The 18269-nt window shown below is 36.6% G+C and overlaps 1 protein-coding gene across 1 annotated transcript in view; it reads right to left on the bottom strand.

The window, feature by feature from the left end:
* Nucleotides 1-18269, bottom strand: part of TRPA1 (transient receptor potential cation channel subfamily A member 1) — a 51399-nt gene that overhangs the window by 17481 nt on the left and 15649 nt on the right. The window contains exons 5-17 of the mRNA XM_032422025.1: nt 16964-17072; nt 16642-16787; nt 16089-16225; nt 13249-13297; nt 11184-11283; nt 10416-10516; nt 9267-9436; nt 9017-9181; nt 7041-7155; nt 5988-6154; nt 4518-4611; nt 1095-1154; nt 65-163 (exon numbers count right to left, since the gene is read on the bottom strand). Of these exons, the coding sequence (XP_032277916.1) occupies nt 65-163; nt 1095-1154; nt 4518-4611; nt 5988-6154; nt 7041-7155; nt 9017-9181; nt 9267-9436; nt 10416-10516; nt 11184-11283; nt 13249-13297; nt 16089-16225; nt 16642-16787; nt 16964-17072 (1512 nt within the window). The remainder of the gene's footprint in view (nt 1-64; nt 164-1094; nt 1155-4517; nt 4612-5987; nt 6155-7040; nt 7156-9016; nt 9182-9266; nt 9437-10415; nt 10517-11183; nt 11284-13248; nt 13298-16088; nt 16226-16641; nt 16788-16963; nt 17073-18269) is intronic.

The raw sequence follows: 18269 nt of genomic DNA on the forward strand, positions 1-18269 counted from the left end.
ATTGCACCAAAACATTATAGAACCCATGTAGAAACAACCTGGATAATGAAAATACCAGACTTACATTGAGGGTTGTAAGAGGCTCATATGTAACATCCTGTGCAGGTGTTACTTTCTTGGTAAATTCTAATGGACATTGAAGATATGTGAAATTGTACTCGATCTGTAGGAGATAAAATTTTGAAAAAATTAACAGTCTAGTATATACCCCCAAAAGAGGGCTTGACAAATCAAATATGCAAGGCTATCATTCTGCTGAAAATTAAGTAGTTCAAATAAAATTGAGTCATTTTTGTCTGAAGAAATGTAGATTAAGTTATTTCATCTTAATTTCAAAAAATAAATATTTTTATATTAGGGGCACCTGGGTGGCTCAGTTGGTTAAGCCTCTGCCTTCAGCTCAGGTCATGATCTCAGGGTCCTGGGATTGAGCCCCGAGGTGGGCTCCCCGCTCAGCGGGTAATCTGCCGCTTCCGCTCCCTCTGCCCCTCCCTGCCCCATTCATGTTCTCGTGTTCTCTCTCAAATAAAGAAATAAAATCTTTTTTAAAAATTTTAAAAAATATCTCAGGAGGCTATTACCTAACCTTCTGTAACCCATAGTCATGGAAGAAGATGAACTCTCAAAAGATCACTTAGATCTTTGGAACTTCATTCTTCAGGCAGTACTGCTAAAGAAAATATGAAGGCTATGGGGCGCCTGGGTGGCTCAGTCGTTAAGCGTCTGCCTTCAGCTCAGGTCATGATCCCAGGGTCCCGGGATCGAGTCCCACGTCGGGCTCCCTGCGTGGCGGGAAGCCTGCTTCTGTTCCTGCTCTCGCTATCTCTCTCTCTGTCAAATAAATAAAATCTTAAAAAAAAAAAAAAAAAGAAAATATGAAGACTAGAAACAACCCTAAATAATGCTATTAGAAACAATTAAAATATTGGGAGAAAATGGAAGAAAAACCCTCTCACAAGTAGATGATATAATAATATGACAAATGAAGACAATAATTGCCATCTTCTGAGATCATGGAACTCTAGTAACATTGTTTTTAATATTCATTAAAGAATTAGAATAAACTTCAAATTATCATGATAAAATAAACTTACATGGTAGTCTGGGCAAGACTTGTCTCCTGTGGAGGGTATTATGCAGCAATCTAAAAGGACCTTTAAGAAAGAAAAAGTGGCTAAGATATTAGTCAGAAGACTACATAAGAGACAGGATTTGATTCCCTTTCTAAAATTATACCCAAGATATTCCTTTCCTCTCCCTTTATTTCTAGTACCTCAAAGATAAACTATAATCCATGTCATTAAGAAATAAAGTTTAAAATATAAAGTGTTTCAACTATCACTGCATGCCTCAGAAATACCAAGTGATTCAGAAAATGTACCACATGCTTAAGAATGAAATTACATTTACTAAAATTTGAGTAAGAAATATTTCATTAGTTTGGCCTAAAATTTGATGTCCTGGGCTTCTAGAGAATATATAAAGGATGCCTTTGCTCAGCATCTTATAGTGATAATTTATTGTCTCTAATTGTGATCTCATGGCTGAGCACTGGGGTCTTTCTTTGGTCTAGGTGTCATCTTCCATATTGCTCAAGCATGGAGTACTGTGTTGGTTTCTGTATCTCACTTGCTGAACAACACTGACAAAGTATTCATCCAAAGCAGCATGGACAGCACAGTGGGGAACAGGTTAGGTTATACGCAGCAATACTGAAGGCCCTCTAGATGCTTAAGACAAGGAGAGAATGCTTAAGGGATCATTAGAGCCACACCTCTAGGGTGTGTAGGACAAATATTTTTATGGGGTACCTATCAACATAAACAATTTCAGTCACCCCCAATCTGTGTGTTGGCACCTTTCTGGTGGCCCAAATTCATCATCCTGAGAAAAAAATACTTCTCAGTCAGATTGCCCTCCTGGAACAGAGTCTGGACACAAAGTCTCAGATGACCCCACCAGTGTGTACCCCAAAACTCCTGGGGCATCTGGTCAACCCCACCTGCAAGACACAATGGTGGAGGACTGGACAGCACTCTGCAGGGGAGAAACAGGGACCCAGGCCCCACTGGGAGGGCACTGCCATCCTCAAGCACCAGGGGACTTAAAAAAGTTCAATCTCTGTTGGTGACCAGGCAGTGATACTAAGGGTCATAAAAGGCATCATTAAAAAAAATAAAGACAAAGCTAGTCAGTAGTGCTGTGCAAAGCAGAACCAGAGAAGCCAGTCTTAGACTGAGAATTTTATAATCATCGGCACAGGCAAAATAAAGCTAGGCTGCCCGGGGCTGGGGCGGGGGGTGGATTATGTAAATTATTCAAATGTGTCACGTGAGGCTAAACTGAAAAACCAAATTACCCTATTTAAGGAAAAATTCACAATACTAAAATACAAGGAAATTATAGAAAACTAACTAGAAAATATATAGTATAAAAAACTAATCATAATCCTACAATTGTGATAATTTTTTTTCCATTTTTATTGTTATGTTAATCACCATACGTTACATCATTAGTTTTTGATGTAGTGTTCCATGATTCATTGTTTGCGTATAACACCCAGTGCTCCATTCAGTACATGCCCTTTAATACCCACCACCAGGCTAACCCATCCCCCCACCCCCCTCCCCTCTAGAACCCTCAGTTTGTTTCTCAGAGTCCATAGTCTCTCAATTGTGATAATTCTCATCAACATTTTGGTATAATTTCTTCAGTTCTATCCCATGTTTTCCATATGTGAATATTTCTAACATATTTTTTACTATTATTAATAATGCTGCAGACATATTACTGTATATAAATCTGTACCTCTGATTATTCATTAGGACAGATTCCAAGGATTTACTAAGTAAGAAATTCTTAGATCATTTTCAATCCTGAATATTTATGTGCCCTCTGATGAAATTTAAGCACCTGAAATGCTAATTTATGGACTGGACTGGCTCCAATTTCTATTGTAAATAAAAAAATACATGTACAGCACTTAGCACAAACTAAGTGCTTACTGAATAAATAAAAATAGTACGTGTGAGTAGCTATAGTACTAATAACCACAGGAGAACTATAAAAATAGTAGGATGTATAATATAAGCCAAGCACCATCCTGAATACTTCATATATTTTACGTCTAATTTTTGTAATCACTTTGCAAGATCAGGATCAGCAACACTTCTTTAGAGGTAAAGAAAGCAGAAATGGGGGCATCTGGGTGGCTTAGTCGGTTAAGCAAATGTCTTTGGCTCAGGTCATGATCCCAGGGTCCTGGGATCCCCTGCATCATCACATCACTGGGCTCCCTGCTCAATGAGGAATCTGCTTCTCCCTCTCCCTTTGCCGCTCCCCCATGCCCATGCTCTGTCTCTCAAATAAATAAAATCTTTAAAAAATAAAAAATAAAAAAAGAAAGCAGAAAATGAAGCTCAGAGAGGTGAAATGACTTGCCTAAAGCAGCACAGCATGAGGGAGAGCCAGGACTAAATCCCAGGACCATCAGGCTCTGAACCTGGCCCTATGGCCCCTGTGTCACTATGTCTCACTGCCTCCTCCAGTATTTGAATATATTTTTCCCTATGAATGACACTCGACATCCTTCCTCTCTTTTTGATTATTCTATATCTATCCCAATCTTCAAACCTCAACCTTCCCAAGGAGGTCTCTTATGTGCATCCTTATACACTCAAATCCTCAACAGTTCGTGGGTGTTTCTCTTGTTGTAGGAGTCCAGTCACATGCTGGGTAGATGCTTAATCCAGCAGAGAATTACACATTTGGAGGTCCTTAGAGGCCAGGTAGGTAGTGTAAATGAATAAACTGTGCCAGCCTTAAGAGCTCTTTCCCATCGTTTCTGAAATGTGGGCTCTCCCTGGGCTGGCTTCTGTCTTCGCAGTTTGGGTAGAGGCAGATATAGAGAAATACCTCTCTACTACAAGGAGAGCAGTTGCACCAGAATAACAATACATGGCAACCAATAGTAGGCATTAGACGGAGTATACAAAAGGAAGAGGTGTACCAAATGGGAGTAGTGTTTGCCCCATCTAAAGGAAGCAGCTGCTAGTAGCCCAGCAGTTCCTTCCTCGTGAGCAGGAGGCCCAGTAACCAGATCTGATTTTTACAGAAAGCCAGATATCTGGATCCTTAAGGGAGGCATCCTGGTGTTAAATGTTAACAACTACTGTAGATTTGAAATAATAACACGGATGGCTCCAAAAAACCACCTAGAGCTTTATTCAGCCAGTAACCACCATTAGTAGTCTCTGTTCTAGACTTGGATCATGTGAATAAAAAAATCTGTTGCCTATATATTCCTAACCCAACACCTAACAGCATTCTTTAATCCAAGTAGGTCCTTATTAAATACTTGTTGGCTAACTTCCCTGATTGATAGCCTATGGGAAACTAGAAACTTTACTTTAAAAATGAAAATTACTATTCTTTACATTGTGATTACAACAATAAATCTTCATATTATATTACATGCCAAGCATATACTCAGAAGCAGTTCTATCTGGAGAGCTTACTTTCATGCATTCAGGGAGGTATTCTACCATTTCCATGACTGGACATTTATTGCTTGGAGAATAATGACTAAAAACCTTAAGGCATTCTTCCCATCTGTAAAAAATAACAATGGTGATAATAATAAAACAAACACAAGGTCTTAATCTTTCTGTTCTATACAACAAAGCTACCAGTTGAGATTCAAGATTATATCTTTAGAAGAAACCTGAATTTGTTCCAGTGGAACCAATATGTGAATCAGTATCAGTCCATTAATAGGATCCTTGTCCACTAATGGAAATTAGAAATGTGGGCAAATTCCAGGATGGCTGTTATAATCACTATTCTCTTTCTCTAAATGCCTTCTAAAGAAGGTAAGTTATTACCTTCTTTTCATCCTGAAATCATGAAATAGTATGAGCTGGTCATGTTGAGTAGAGATAGTCACATGCATGTATATACAATAACAACATAGTACTGGACACACAACATTTAACATTTAATCCATGTATACACCATGTGTTGCATTAAACTACAAAACAACATGTGTCAAATACATTAATAAGCATGGATTCTGCCAGAAGATTGCGTAGCTGCTCCCTTCTTCATCACCATCCAGTTGGACAGAACAAGAAGATACTTATGATACCAAGGGGGAAATAAATCCCCAACAGGAAGTAAAGAAGAGACATTTACCTCCAAGATCCGATCTGTCATAAGAGACTACTTCTAAAAAGTATCCATATTTTCTGTTAACCCTATCAGTAAAATTCATCTAGAATATCTGCATAATAAGTAGAAAACTTCCAGTTGCACACTTGCACTGGGTAGTGTTTCAAAGAAATGATCAGCAGGGGGATCTTGAGATCAAAACACAGGCTTGATCTGTCTTGAATAGGACATGGCTCATCTGTGTGTCCATGACTGGGTGACACTGGGCCCTTGAGCATTTCTGTGATTATACAAAAAGTTTATGTACAAAAAGTAGGACAAACTACCCCCCAACTTCATCATTAAAACTCCTTAGCGTATGGTTTAAAAATCTACAATCACAAAAGATCATGTGTTAAGAGAAATTCCAATAGATGGCCCTAATAACAGCATGGATATACCCTGGAGATTATTTTCACCAACATCCAGGTTTGACATTTCTGTTAACAAGAGAATGTTGGGCAGATTCAGGCAGATCAGGGCAGAATGTGCTAGACAATGACTAGACGACGCATGTCTGAAGCCCATGCGTCTTACATGGGTGTTATGAAGGCGATCTATGCTCCCATAATTTACAGATGGAAACCAAAAACCAGAAAGGTTAAGTAACATGTCTGTTGTTACCCAAAGAGTTAATTAAATATTTTATGTAAACAAGTGATGTTTAAGGAATGTTGATTAACAGCTGAAACTTATTCTTTTCCTGTTTCCTCTCAGGTTATCTATCATCCCACACGTCAGAGGACACTAAATGACAGTGGGATAGGGAGACAGCATACCTTTTGTTCTTGATGGTTGTAAGAACCACCTCCTTCCTCTTATTGTGAATTGCAACATGCAAAAAGGAGGCCTGCTGCTTGTTCAGAACAATGTCAGCATCGGAGCTCAGAAGAAGTGCAACAGCTTTGGCATGGCCTTCCCTCGCAGCAAAGTGAAGCGCAGTGTTCTTTTAGAAAAAATACAACACAGAAAATCCAGTAACAATGGCTGTTCATCCTCTGGCTATTTCTCTGCTTTCATTGTTGGACTGCTTAAAATAAATTATTAACAAACTTAACTATTTAATACCAAAATCATAAAATCCAAAGCCAGTGTTAAGAATCAGGCTTTGCATAATTAATTTATAGTTCGAACATCGTGTGGGGGCGGGGAGAGGGAGAGGGGTGCTGTGTGTGTATATATGGAATTCAAAGTGGTTCATTTTATTTTGTTTTTGCTGTGGGATGATTCCACAAGGATAAATGACAAACTTTCAGGGTAAGGATATTGGATTGAACACAGAATTCTTCTAAGAGATTTATTGTCTTAGAGCAATGATTTCCAGATTTGGGGTTTTCACAGGCTTGTGAAATTAAAAAAAAATAAATAACTGCTAGAAGGTTGCCAGTCTTTAATTCTGCCACATAGAGACATTTCAAAAAGCAAAGACAACCCTCTATCATTTCATGAAAGAATATGCATTTATTTTAATACACTCCATAAAAAGAGGGAGAACATCATAGCAGAATAAAGGATAGTCCTCAAATCCAGTACACTTAGTTTTAGAAAACATCCCTAACCTCTTCATTTTTCTTGGTTCACCAGGGAGTAGTGAAAATTGTTTCATCTATCTACATGGGCCTGTGGAGTCTCTATGAGACTTAAGAGGTGTTCTCAACATGCATCCACCCCGTTGGCATTCTCCTTATTCTTTTCCCCTGCAGAGTAAGAACCCAAAAAAGAGTATAAATGCAGCAAGGAAGGAAAGAGAGTGGCTAAGAAGGAGGCTTTCTTGCAATTTTGGAAGCTTCTATGCCAAGACACTGGGTAGGTATGAGGAACACAGTACATACCCCTTCTTCATCTAGCTGATCTGTGCACTTCAAGTTAGTGTCAAGAATGACCTTCATGGTCTGAGTGTACCCGCCTAAGGAAGCATGATGCAAAGCAGTCCAGCCATTGTGGTCACTGTTAAAGAGTTAAGAAAAAAGCTGTGCATTCACTTCACAGATGAATCGTGGGAAGGGATGCTGCCCATTGGAAAGGTGAGTCGGATGACAACAACAAAATGAGTTCTAGCAACTAAATATTACATATTTCTAACAAATGAGCTAATTTCAAGCCTAATGGTCTTAAATAACCTTCCTAGAATGTGATTCACACATATTTTTTAATTTAGTAGATTAACATATAAAAGTACATAAACACATTATCAACCATCTGGGGGTGGGTAAAACCAGAGTTAGCATGTCTGTGTCGTACATATTTTTTTCAAGGCTGTAATGTACTTATACACACTATTTTAAATCTTATTTTATTCTTTAATTGAATATCATATCAAAAATTTTCCTTGATGGGGGGGGGTGGGTGCCTGGCTGGCTCAGTCAGTAGAGCACTCGTCTCCTGATTTCAGGGTTGTGAGTTCGAGCCCCACAGAGGGTGTAAAGATTGCTTAAAAGTAAAATCTTAAAAAAAAAAATTCCATGATGGTAGTATTAGTCTTCATGGCCACTAGGTATTGCTAATGATAATATCATCTTACAACAGTTGGTCTTAAGATGTTTAGCTTAATGCTACTTATTCTTCTAAGCGTTTGGGTCTGAAGAGAGCATTCCTCTTGTGCTCTGAAAGATGGTTTTTTGTTTTTTTTTTTAAAGATTTTATTTATTTGACAGAGAGAGAGATAGCAAGAGCAGGAACACAAGCAGGGGGAGTGGGAGAGGGAGAAGCAGGCTTCCCACGGAGCAGGGAGCCCGATGTGGGGACTCAATCCCAGGACTCTGGGATCATGACCTGAGCTGAAGGCAGACGCTTAATGACTGAGCTACCCAGCCTCCCCTGAAAGATGCTTTCTTAATCCCTTTAGAAAATGTTTGTCCTTTCTCACAGAAATTCAAGATGTAAATACAATCAAGGCTTGTCATTTTTCCAAATCAGAGATAGAAAAAAAAAAGCATGAGATCCTGACACAATTTAATTTCAGTGCTAGTGAACAACTATTTTAGGATGCAAAGGCAACCTCACCATTTCAGTTATTATGATGTAATTAAAAGCAACAAGTCTCTGGCCTGGATCCATTTGGGATCTCCTTTGCATGTCCACTGCCTGGTGTCCCTTTAGAGGAAGGAACTGAGCAAAGCATTCCTTTTGCAGCTGCAACCCTACTTTGCATGATTGGTGCTCTGATAAAAAAATGAACATTAGCCTTTTGAACATTAACCTAATGAGTTCTTTGCTTCCATGCTGGTAAAATTAGAAAATAGCTCACCAAACCTCTATAAAACTTTTTTTTTTTTTTACAAAGATGTCATTTAATAATACATTTTTAAATGCTTAATAATTTTGTCTTTCCTCCTTGTGTTAGACTTCCTTTAAGTATAATGAAATTCAGGAATTCTTCATGTCTGGTGTTGCAGTGTAAAGGCAACTTTTCATGTCCATCATTCATCAGACTGAATTAAAAAGTCTGCATTTGTATGGGATGTGTGTGTGCACATGTATCTGCATAAAAGGATGGTAGCATGATGAAGCAAAATATGAAGAACTGTATTTCAAAGGTTCTGAGAACTACTTCGCACAAAGCCACTTATTCTGTGACCTCAAATGAAGCCTTCAACTTTATAAATCGTGACATCTTTATCTGTCAATTAGAAATAACACTGATGTCCCTTTCAATATTTGAGAAATGTTTTGAGGATTAAATATAAGATGGATAAAAGTACTTCGTGAGATAGAAAGTTAACTATCATAATTAAAAATAAGATAGAAAAAAAGCCAGAAAATGGCCAATTAAAAAGAATATATAAATATTCTGATCACATATCCTCACCTGAGAAATAATGAACCTTTTTTCAGAAGAAGTTGAACTACTTTATCATGCCCATTTTTTGCTGCCAGGTGGAGAGGTGTCATTCCATGAAGATCACCTTCATTCAAAAGCCTTGTGTCACTCATGTCTTGCAGAAGCCTCTGACAGGTGTTGATTCTCCCGTAACTTGAAAAAATTAGGTTTCATGTTTTCAAAGCAAATATTAAACAGAGAGAAGATATGCTCACATGTCACATAAACTGACCCTTACCTGGCTGCAAAATGTAAGGGTGATTTCTTATCTTTGCTTTTGGAATGAATGGATACATTAAAGTCAAGTAGGTTATTTACAGAGACAGGAATCCCATGTCTACATGCATAATGTAGAGGGGTACACCCGTCATCATCTTCATCCATTACCAGCTTTTTAATATGTTGCATCTATGGAAAAAAATGAATATTCTAAATATGGTTCTGTTCTCATGCTAATATAGTATTTTTCAAACTATTCTGTAGGACAGTATTTCCCAATAAGGATCAGTATGTATACCTTGAGGGCAAAAATATAAATAACTTAAAGGTACTGGAGTAAAATAAATATGGATGATGGTGTATGCTGTCTTCTAAAATGTATAGTACTGTATTAAGGGCTCTGAGAAATCCTAAGAATAAGAAATGTACTTAACATGTTCAACCGAGCGTTTTCTAAATGTATTTTGCTACAGGCCACCCACTTCAGCCCACCTTTTACATTTTTCCCCCAAATAAGACTTAAGAGCTTAATGCTAACATGTTCTGTTAGGCAAAAGGGATGAGATGCTGAAATTAGATTTACTTTATTTTTATATGAATATTAAATAAAAAGCAAATAGCAAATAAGCACTTAATCCAATCAATAAATTTCTATTTTTAAAATATTTATTTTTATTCTTTATTAAAGACTTTGACAATATTAAAATCTACTTATTACAAAAATATGATGAACTTCAGATACACCTAATAGTCACTCAGTAAGTATGAGCTGGTGAATATAAATATGGAGATCACATTTCAACCTGTCAAGTCAAATATGTTGAATGATTTTTCTTAATTGATGTTGAAATATTGCTAATTTACTCAAGTACCTGGCTTTTCCACTGATATGCAATTCATAATGGTTCAAAGAGTGATGGTAAGCTGACTCATTATAGATGGGGATATATGGGAACCCTTGGTAACTTGGAAAATTCAATCCCAATGAAATGTATTATCATTATCATAATCATCACCACTGTCTTGTAAATAAATATTCAAATATGGCATCTTTATTTTAACATAATTTTTAAATTCCAGAAGCAGCCTTCATAATAAGCAAAATCACTGTACTCTCTGTTGAACCCAACTGAGTTTATGGAAATCCATGTACGTATACATATATTACCTGCATAAACTCAGGTTGCAGATTTTTTAATCCATGAGGTTGCTGTACAGTTAAATGCAAAAAATTACGTCCAAGATGATCTTTTATGTCTACACGGGCACCTATAAAACAAAATATAAATATAACTTCTACTTATTTATTTAAAGCATTACCTATGGTGGATTTTCAATTTAAGAAAATAAAAGTTTTTTTTACTTAAAACTTTGTCAACCATTAACTTATAGGAAACTTTATTTAGACAAAACTGTATTTAAAATGGGTTTACCTTAGTGTGTGTGTGTGTGTGTGTGTGTGTGTGTGTGTGTGTGTGTAGGGGGAGTAGAGAATATATGATTTGTTACGTTAATACATGAGATCTTAGCTTTTAAAGCATAAAATATAAAGATGGAGAGATTAGATAGCAAGAAAAAAGAAGGGACAGTAGCTCTCTTCTCTGTAATCTTCACATCAGGTTAGTACCTACAATAGGGACAGTTACAGTACCTACATCACAGGATTAATCATTGAGAGAATGTAGATAAAATGTTCAGCAGTGTACCTGCAATAAAATACTTGCTTTATAAGTGTTGTCTATTATTGCTCTGAAATTATCTTTTTAAATATCACACCCTTACTGGACTGAAAATTTTTCTAGACAGGGAAAGTATTCTGTTTATCTTTGTATTCACAGCACCTGGCCTGATGCCTGGCACACAATAAATGGCCAATAAATGTTTAATATCTAATTGAGTAGTAGTTCTAAAAGCTTGGCGAGGCCCTTCGTAGTACCTTTAGAGAGTAGTAAATTTACAATATTCCAAGATGCAGAAGCAGTTGCTAATATAAGTGGAGAACGTCCTTCCAAATCAGTGCTATTAATATCTGCTCCCTAAAATAAAACAAGTTATTCAACAAAGAGCTTATGAACAAATTAGCTTACATTGCAATCTGTAAATAATGTTAATTCATTAAAATAGAGCATCCATAATATGGCTAGCACTCAAGCACATAACTACAGAACTACTTGGAATTTCCCTATAATTCATATGTTGTAATATCAGAAATCAAGACATTCTTTTACAATTTCAACAACAAAAATTATCCTCACATGCTAACTTTTTGTTTGACGTCTGGCAATAGATCAGTGTTACTATGTAAATCATAAAAATAAAATCCTCTGGTCTATAGCAATAGTTTAGTTCTCAACGTAAGAAAAGATTTTTAAATATCCATAATACAAAAACCTTCCAAATTTATTGCATATGTGATTTTTAAAACTTTCACAAGAAGTTGTTCACTTTTTTAAAAAATCTACTTCATCTGAAATAGATGAACTTAAATAACTGAACTAAATCAGATCCTAAAGTAAAATTTTAGCCAAATATTTGAGAAAATTTATATTTAAAAATCATATATATTTTAAATGATAAAGTATTTATCATGACGTGTTATTGTTATACTATTTTACATGACCAGAAACAAAGGCTTAAAAAAGTTCATGGAAAGAATTCTATCTTTTGTTTTTTTTGTTTTTGTTTTAAAGATTTTATTTATTTGACAGAGAGAGAGACAGCGAGAGAGGGAACACAAGCAGGGGAGTGGGAGAGGGAGAAGCAGGCTTCCCACCGAGCAGGGAGCCCGATGCGGGGCTCGATCCCAGGACCCTGGGATCCTGACCCGAGCCGAAGGCAGACGCCCAATGACTGAGCCACCCAGGCGCCCCTTGAATTCTATCTTTTGGACAGGTAATAAAAATAGCTTAAACTCCGACTGTGAATATTTCCCAGTTTTTGGGCGGACCAGCAAATACAGAGGACAACAGCACCAGTGTCCCCTTTGAAAATCTCATGTTGGTTAGTGAGGTTCTGCCACAGTTCTCTTGCCAGGTGAAGACATGGCTGCATTTGCAGGAAACCATGCATGACAAAACTACAGCATATAATGAATCTTTCCAGGATTCCTCTATGTAAACATCACAATTTCAATGTTGCTATTGACAACAAACCCACAATAAACATTACAAATGGAATTACATTCATTGTTGATATGGTGGGGCTTAAATAAATACACCATATATTTATCTGTATAAATGACTTGTTAAAATTTAACTCAAGCCAACTGAGTACACTTCTTCGAATGAAAAAGATTGTGTGCTTTCACTTGTAACAAGCTTTGGACAATATTTTTAATTTCTCAGTTTTTCACTGTTTTCACTGAGGCAGCTGGGGTAGAAGCTTACAGTGAATGGTGGAAGTGACATGTGCTACTTGTCCTGCTTCCACCTCGAAGCTTCTCGTGCATGGAAGAGTCAGCAGGGTTGCAAAGCCTAACCCTCTTCTAGGACTGGTTCACAGAACTGTCCCTGCGATGTACCCACCAACTCCCAACACTAAAAACGTGGATCCAGGTATCAAAAGCACACTTTGGTACTTCTGACCAACTGCATGGCAATGATGTCTGGCCTGAATGTATTCATTCACATTATATCCTATTTGTAAATGTGTCAATCATCTTTTTGTAAACTTTTTTGTTGAGAAGCAACAAATTAAAACTTGGCTTATTTTGGGGCACCTGGGTGGCTCAGATGGTTAAGCATCTGCCTTCAGCTCGGATCATGATCCCAGGGTCCTGGGATCGAGCCCTACATCGGGCTCCTGGCTCAGCGGGGAGTCTGCTTCTCCCTCTCCCTCTGCCTCTCCCCCTGCTCATGCTCTCTCTCTCTGTATCTCCGTGTCTCGAATAAATAAAATCTTAAAAAAAAAAAAAACTTGGCTTATTTTGAAAATTTATATAACTATATGATTTTTCAACTAGAAATAGTAATAAAATAAAAAACTGTCCATGGAATAGTTACCACTGAAATTAAGTAGTCTGCTAGTTCATGGTGATCAAATAGTGAGGCTCTGCAAAAAGAGAGTGACACACGTTAAGGTACTGCTGATATAAATATAATAAGCTACTATATTGCACTCATAAAGTCAATTTAAATGACCATTTAACAACATAATAAAATGCTAGGCAATCAATAACCTTTCAGAATTTTTAATTTGTATAATTTGAAATATAAAATTTTATTAAAAAATTATAATTGGTTGTGATGAGGACCATATTTTCAGAGTAATAGTAATAGTTCAAATACATCACAAGGTTTTCCTCCTCATCTTTTAGATAAATGATTTTCTCCTTGTAAAATCATCATGAAGATGTGAAGTGAGTAGTGACATCTGTGCTAAGAGCTTAAAACAAAAGAACAGGTTTGTTATCACTGCGATCATGGGGAATAAAAACAGTTGCATGCAAGATGCACCTAAAATTCATCTGCAGTGCCCTTTCTTTGCCAAAAGTTAACAAGGCAGCATTAGCTTTCCTAAGGTTTCATGAAGCCAAAGACAAATTTTGGGGAGAACTGAAGTCACTTTTGTATTATTTCACAGCCAGTCATAAGGATAATATAAATAATATATTATAATATATATATATATATATATAAATATATTTATATATATATATATAAATAATATAACATAAGGATAAAACCAGTAAAAACTTTCAACCTATATTAAAGCACCTCTGTAACAAATGTTAATACTAATGATTGAAAACTTTGTTTCAGGTGCCTGGGTAGCTCAGTCGTTAGGCATCTGCCTTCGGCTCAGGTCATGGTCCCAGGGTCCTGGGATTGAGCCCCGCATCGGGCTCCCTGCTCAGCAGGAAGCCTGCTTCTCTTTCTCCCACTCCCCCTGCTTGTGTTCCCTCTCTCCCTGTCTCTCTCTGTCAAATAAAAAAATAAAATCTTTAAAAAAAAAAAGTAAACAAATGCTTAAAAAAAATACTTTGTTTCCTATTGCAGATCTTTTTTCTTTGTTCCTATTTAAGATTATCTCAGCTATTCTTAGCCTTTTGTATATAAATTTCAGAATCAGCTTATCAATTTTCACCTCAAATTCACAAGAGGTTGTATTACATTTAAATTACATGAAATAGGGCGCCTGGGTGGCTCAGTCGTTAAGCGTCTGCCTTCGGCTCAGGTCATGATCCCAGGGTCCTGGGATCGAGTCCCACATCGGGCTCGCTCCTCGAGGGGAAGCCTGCTTCTCCCTCTCCCACTCCCGCTGCTGGTGTTCCTGCTCTCGCTATCTCTGTCTCTGTCAAATAAATAAATAAAATCTTTAAAATAAATAAATAAATAAATAAATTACATGAAATAGGTTTAGCAATTATAGGAAATGAATAAAACATTAAGGCCCCATTTAATTTATTCTTCTATCTCCCCAGTTTAGAGATTTGCTACTCAAAGTGTGGGCCATAGACCAGCACTGGCACCAGCTGGGAGCTCACTAAAAATGCAAATTCTCAGTAGATCTTAACATTGAGGCTGGGAGATGTTAATGACTTGCCAAATGTTACATAGCCAGATAGGGCTGGCACCCTATTCCCCTTACTCCAAAGCTTACTGTTTCAGTCAGAACAATGTACTGGGGTCTTTGCACTATGGTAACAAAAAGAATTCTAGCCCAAAGAGCAAACTTCCCTTTGAAGCTCAAGATAAACTCCAAATGTCATTGGCTATTAGAAGGACATTCCAGGATTATAGATCAGTATTAGGATAATCAGAATTGGACTGAACTGGTCCAAGAAATCTACAGCCAGTCCAAGTTGAGTATGTCCAACTAGAGTAGTCACCAGGCTGAGGACACATATGGGTCAAGTGAATGATCTATTCTTCTAAAATAATTCCTTCTTATGCATACTTGTACATTAAAGCTGTGATCCAAATGGACACATTTTAACTATATCCAGATCATTGGGTTTCTAAATTGGCTAAAACCTGGAAATAGTTTATACAGTTTTAAAAAGTTCCCGAGACCATCCCAAAGAATCTGATGTAATCTGGGTTATGAACTGGCGTTGGGATTTTATAAACTACCCCCATGATTCTAATATGCAGGTATTTGAGAATCTCCAGTCTGGAGGTTATTCTATTGTTTTTGTTCTGATTTAATAGCCATTTTCATATCACCAATCTTTTATTCGCAAATACCAATTTGTGAGAGGGAGAGAAAGGCAAGGACAGAGAGAGGGAAGGCTCATCTCAGCTCCTTCTTTCACTCACACAGGAAGCATTTACTCCTTACTTTCCCTTCTCAGTCCACACTAGCATCTAGTAAGCCTACAGTTTCAGATGCTTTTTTTTCTCTGATGTGTATTCCTGTTAAACTTTTATTTTGTTTGGAGCTTGGCCACCATTTCCTAAAAACTGTTTGAAAATACTTAAAATTGTGAGGGTGAGCAGAAAGAGGTGGGAAAAGTGGAACATCCAGATGTAACTGCTCCATTATCCCTACTAAAAATGAGAAGACACACATAAGGAATTGAAACAAATAAGAAAAGGCTTAGAAAAGCATGTACATCGATCTCCTGAGCATATAGAAAGTTAATCTTGAGCCTATACCCACTGGCCTAAGAAATGATCCAGAACATGCCACTGGAGATTTTCTTCTAAGAAATTCTATTTAACACTCTAATTCCAGAGGAACATAGAGATTCCAGTTCAAACATAGGATCTTTATCTCTGTTCTTTCCTTTTGAACTATAGAATCTCTGCTACTCTAAGTGTTAACTTTTTCTTGCAGGGTATAATTTAACACATGCAGACTATAAATGTGTACACACAATGATAGGTAGGAAACCTGCCTGTGAAGGAGTGTCTCATGATTTCCATCCACTGCGTTGACAATATCATTGCTACCAGAATAGGAGGATATCATCAATTTAACAATCTCAGTGGCTCCCTGGGTGGCAGCAAAATGAAGGGGTGTGCACTTCCCATTCTGTAAAGAGTTTTAATATCAGAATCAATATTTAAGTCCAAATTTAAGGATATAACCTAAATTCAGCCGTGAGGTTTTTCTTCCCAGGTCAACAAAATCAAGCATTAATATAAGAATCATGCTAGCAATTTTGCTTACTTGCAGTCTGAGAGCTTTTGACAGCTCTGACAGTACCTCTACTATCATGATCCATATCATCACCTGTCCTGTATTTGTGTTTGCAAGTGTTCTGGGTAGCTCTCAAAATTCTTTGGCGAGGTTGAAATCTGGGATATTCTCTTGTTCTGCTTCTACATGAGCAGCAAAAAATAATGCCTGCTGCAATCTGAATTAACTGTAAAAGAGCTATAAAGCATTTTGGAAACTAATTTATGACAACCCTAAATAAAAGCAGCATGTAGAACATGAACAATTACTTCCATCAGTTCCAAATGGGCACCATTGTCCAAGCACATTTTAATCATCTCCAAGTCACCACTTTGAACAGCCATGTGCAGGGGACTAGATTTTCCATTATTCACGAAGTTAATGTGAGACTGTCTGCTATATCCATGTTCTTCACCTTCAGAGGAAAACAGAATTCAAGAGAACAAACATTATAAATAAATTTTTTAAAAAAAGGATATTTAGACTTATATAAAAGCCTGTGTATAAACTCTATTAAATATTTTTCAAATTAATAACATCCAGCAGAATAGGTTTCTTTATAGTATATAATGTATGAAAGCCTCTACTCACCAAACTTTAATATTATTTCCATGCATTTTTTGGCACCTGAGAACGCAGCCTGGTGAATAGGGAAACATCCCCATTTATTTGATTTACATGGCTTAGCTCCTTTATTTAACTGGAGGAAAAGAACAAACAAACAAACAAACAAAAGTCAACTGACACAAGTTAAACCCCAAATCACAAGGATAAACAAGAATTAAAGGTCTTTCCTAGACCATTTCATTATTCTGTGCCACAGAATATAGGTAACACTATATAGAAAAGCTTGTTGGATATGAAATCTAGGCAAGAAGGTAATTTTGGAAGGAGGCTAGGATTATGAACTAGAGACACTTTATATTTTCCAAAGATGAAGTGACAATGTAGACATAAAAATATCAATCTTAATACTCCAACTAACACATTTTTCAATGGAATTAATGAAGTGTTTTAAAATATTATCATGACTTCTCCTATTTCTATGCTCAATACCTTATATAAATAAAGTGATATTTCCCAGATTCCTGTCCTCTCATTTATGTAAAATTAATAAATGGTAAGACCAGCACTCTTGTTAAAGTATGAAAATCAGGTATTTTCATTAATGGAAATTCTCTACTAAAAGAATGAAAATCAGGTATTTTCATAGTAGAAATTCTCTACTAAAAGAATGTTACCTTGATCTCTGAGTCCATCATTTTCAACTATCATTTTTTTATACATCATTGAACTTCAGTTTTAAGTGCCTTTTATTTTCACAAAAGGAAAGAATCTGAAAAAGCAGGAAGCTGTGAAGAAGCAAATATTACCTATAATCTCACTTTTGAGGGACAGTGTTGGTTTACATTTTAAGAGACGATCTTTTTTGTCTTATTTCTTTTCAAAAGTAATTATGTGCATACTGTATGATCATTTTGTTCAAAAAGTTTACATTCTTTAAAAATATGATTTTATTAAGTACATATTCCATTTTTGGATACACAAAACTTTATACAATAAATCCTTATTACTGAACTTATACTTTTTTTTCCCCAGTTTTCTCCATCTGATATATGTACCACTAGCATTAATATTAGTAATAGCTTTAATTATCTCCTTGGAATGTATTCCGAGAATTAAAAAGTATTCACACCCACAGTGAATGAAATTCTTTGATTCATCAAAATTTCTCTAACCCTGAATATCAAATCAACAAGTTTTTTTCATCCTTCCAATTTAATTTTTTTTTTAAGATTTTATTTATTTGACAGAGACACAGCGAGAGAGGGAACACAAGCAGGGGGAGGGTCAGAGGGAGAAGCAGGCTTCTCGCTGAGCAGGGAGCCTGACGCAG

Source organism: Phoca vitulina, unplaced genomic scaffold (genome assembly GCF_004348235.1).
Source record: "Phoca vitulina isolate PV1807 unplaced genomic scaffold, GSC_HSeal_1.0 scaffold25, whole genome shotgun sequence".
Lineage (NCBI taxonomy): Eukaryota > Metazoa > Chordata > Mammalia > Carnivora > Phocidae > Phoca > Phoca vitulina.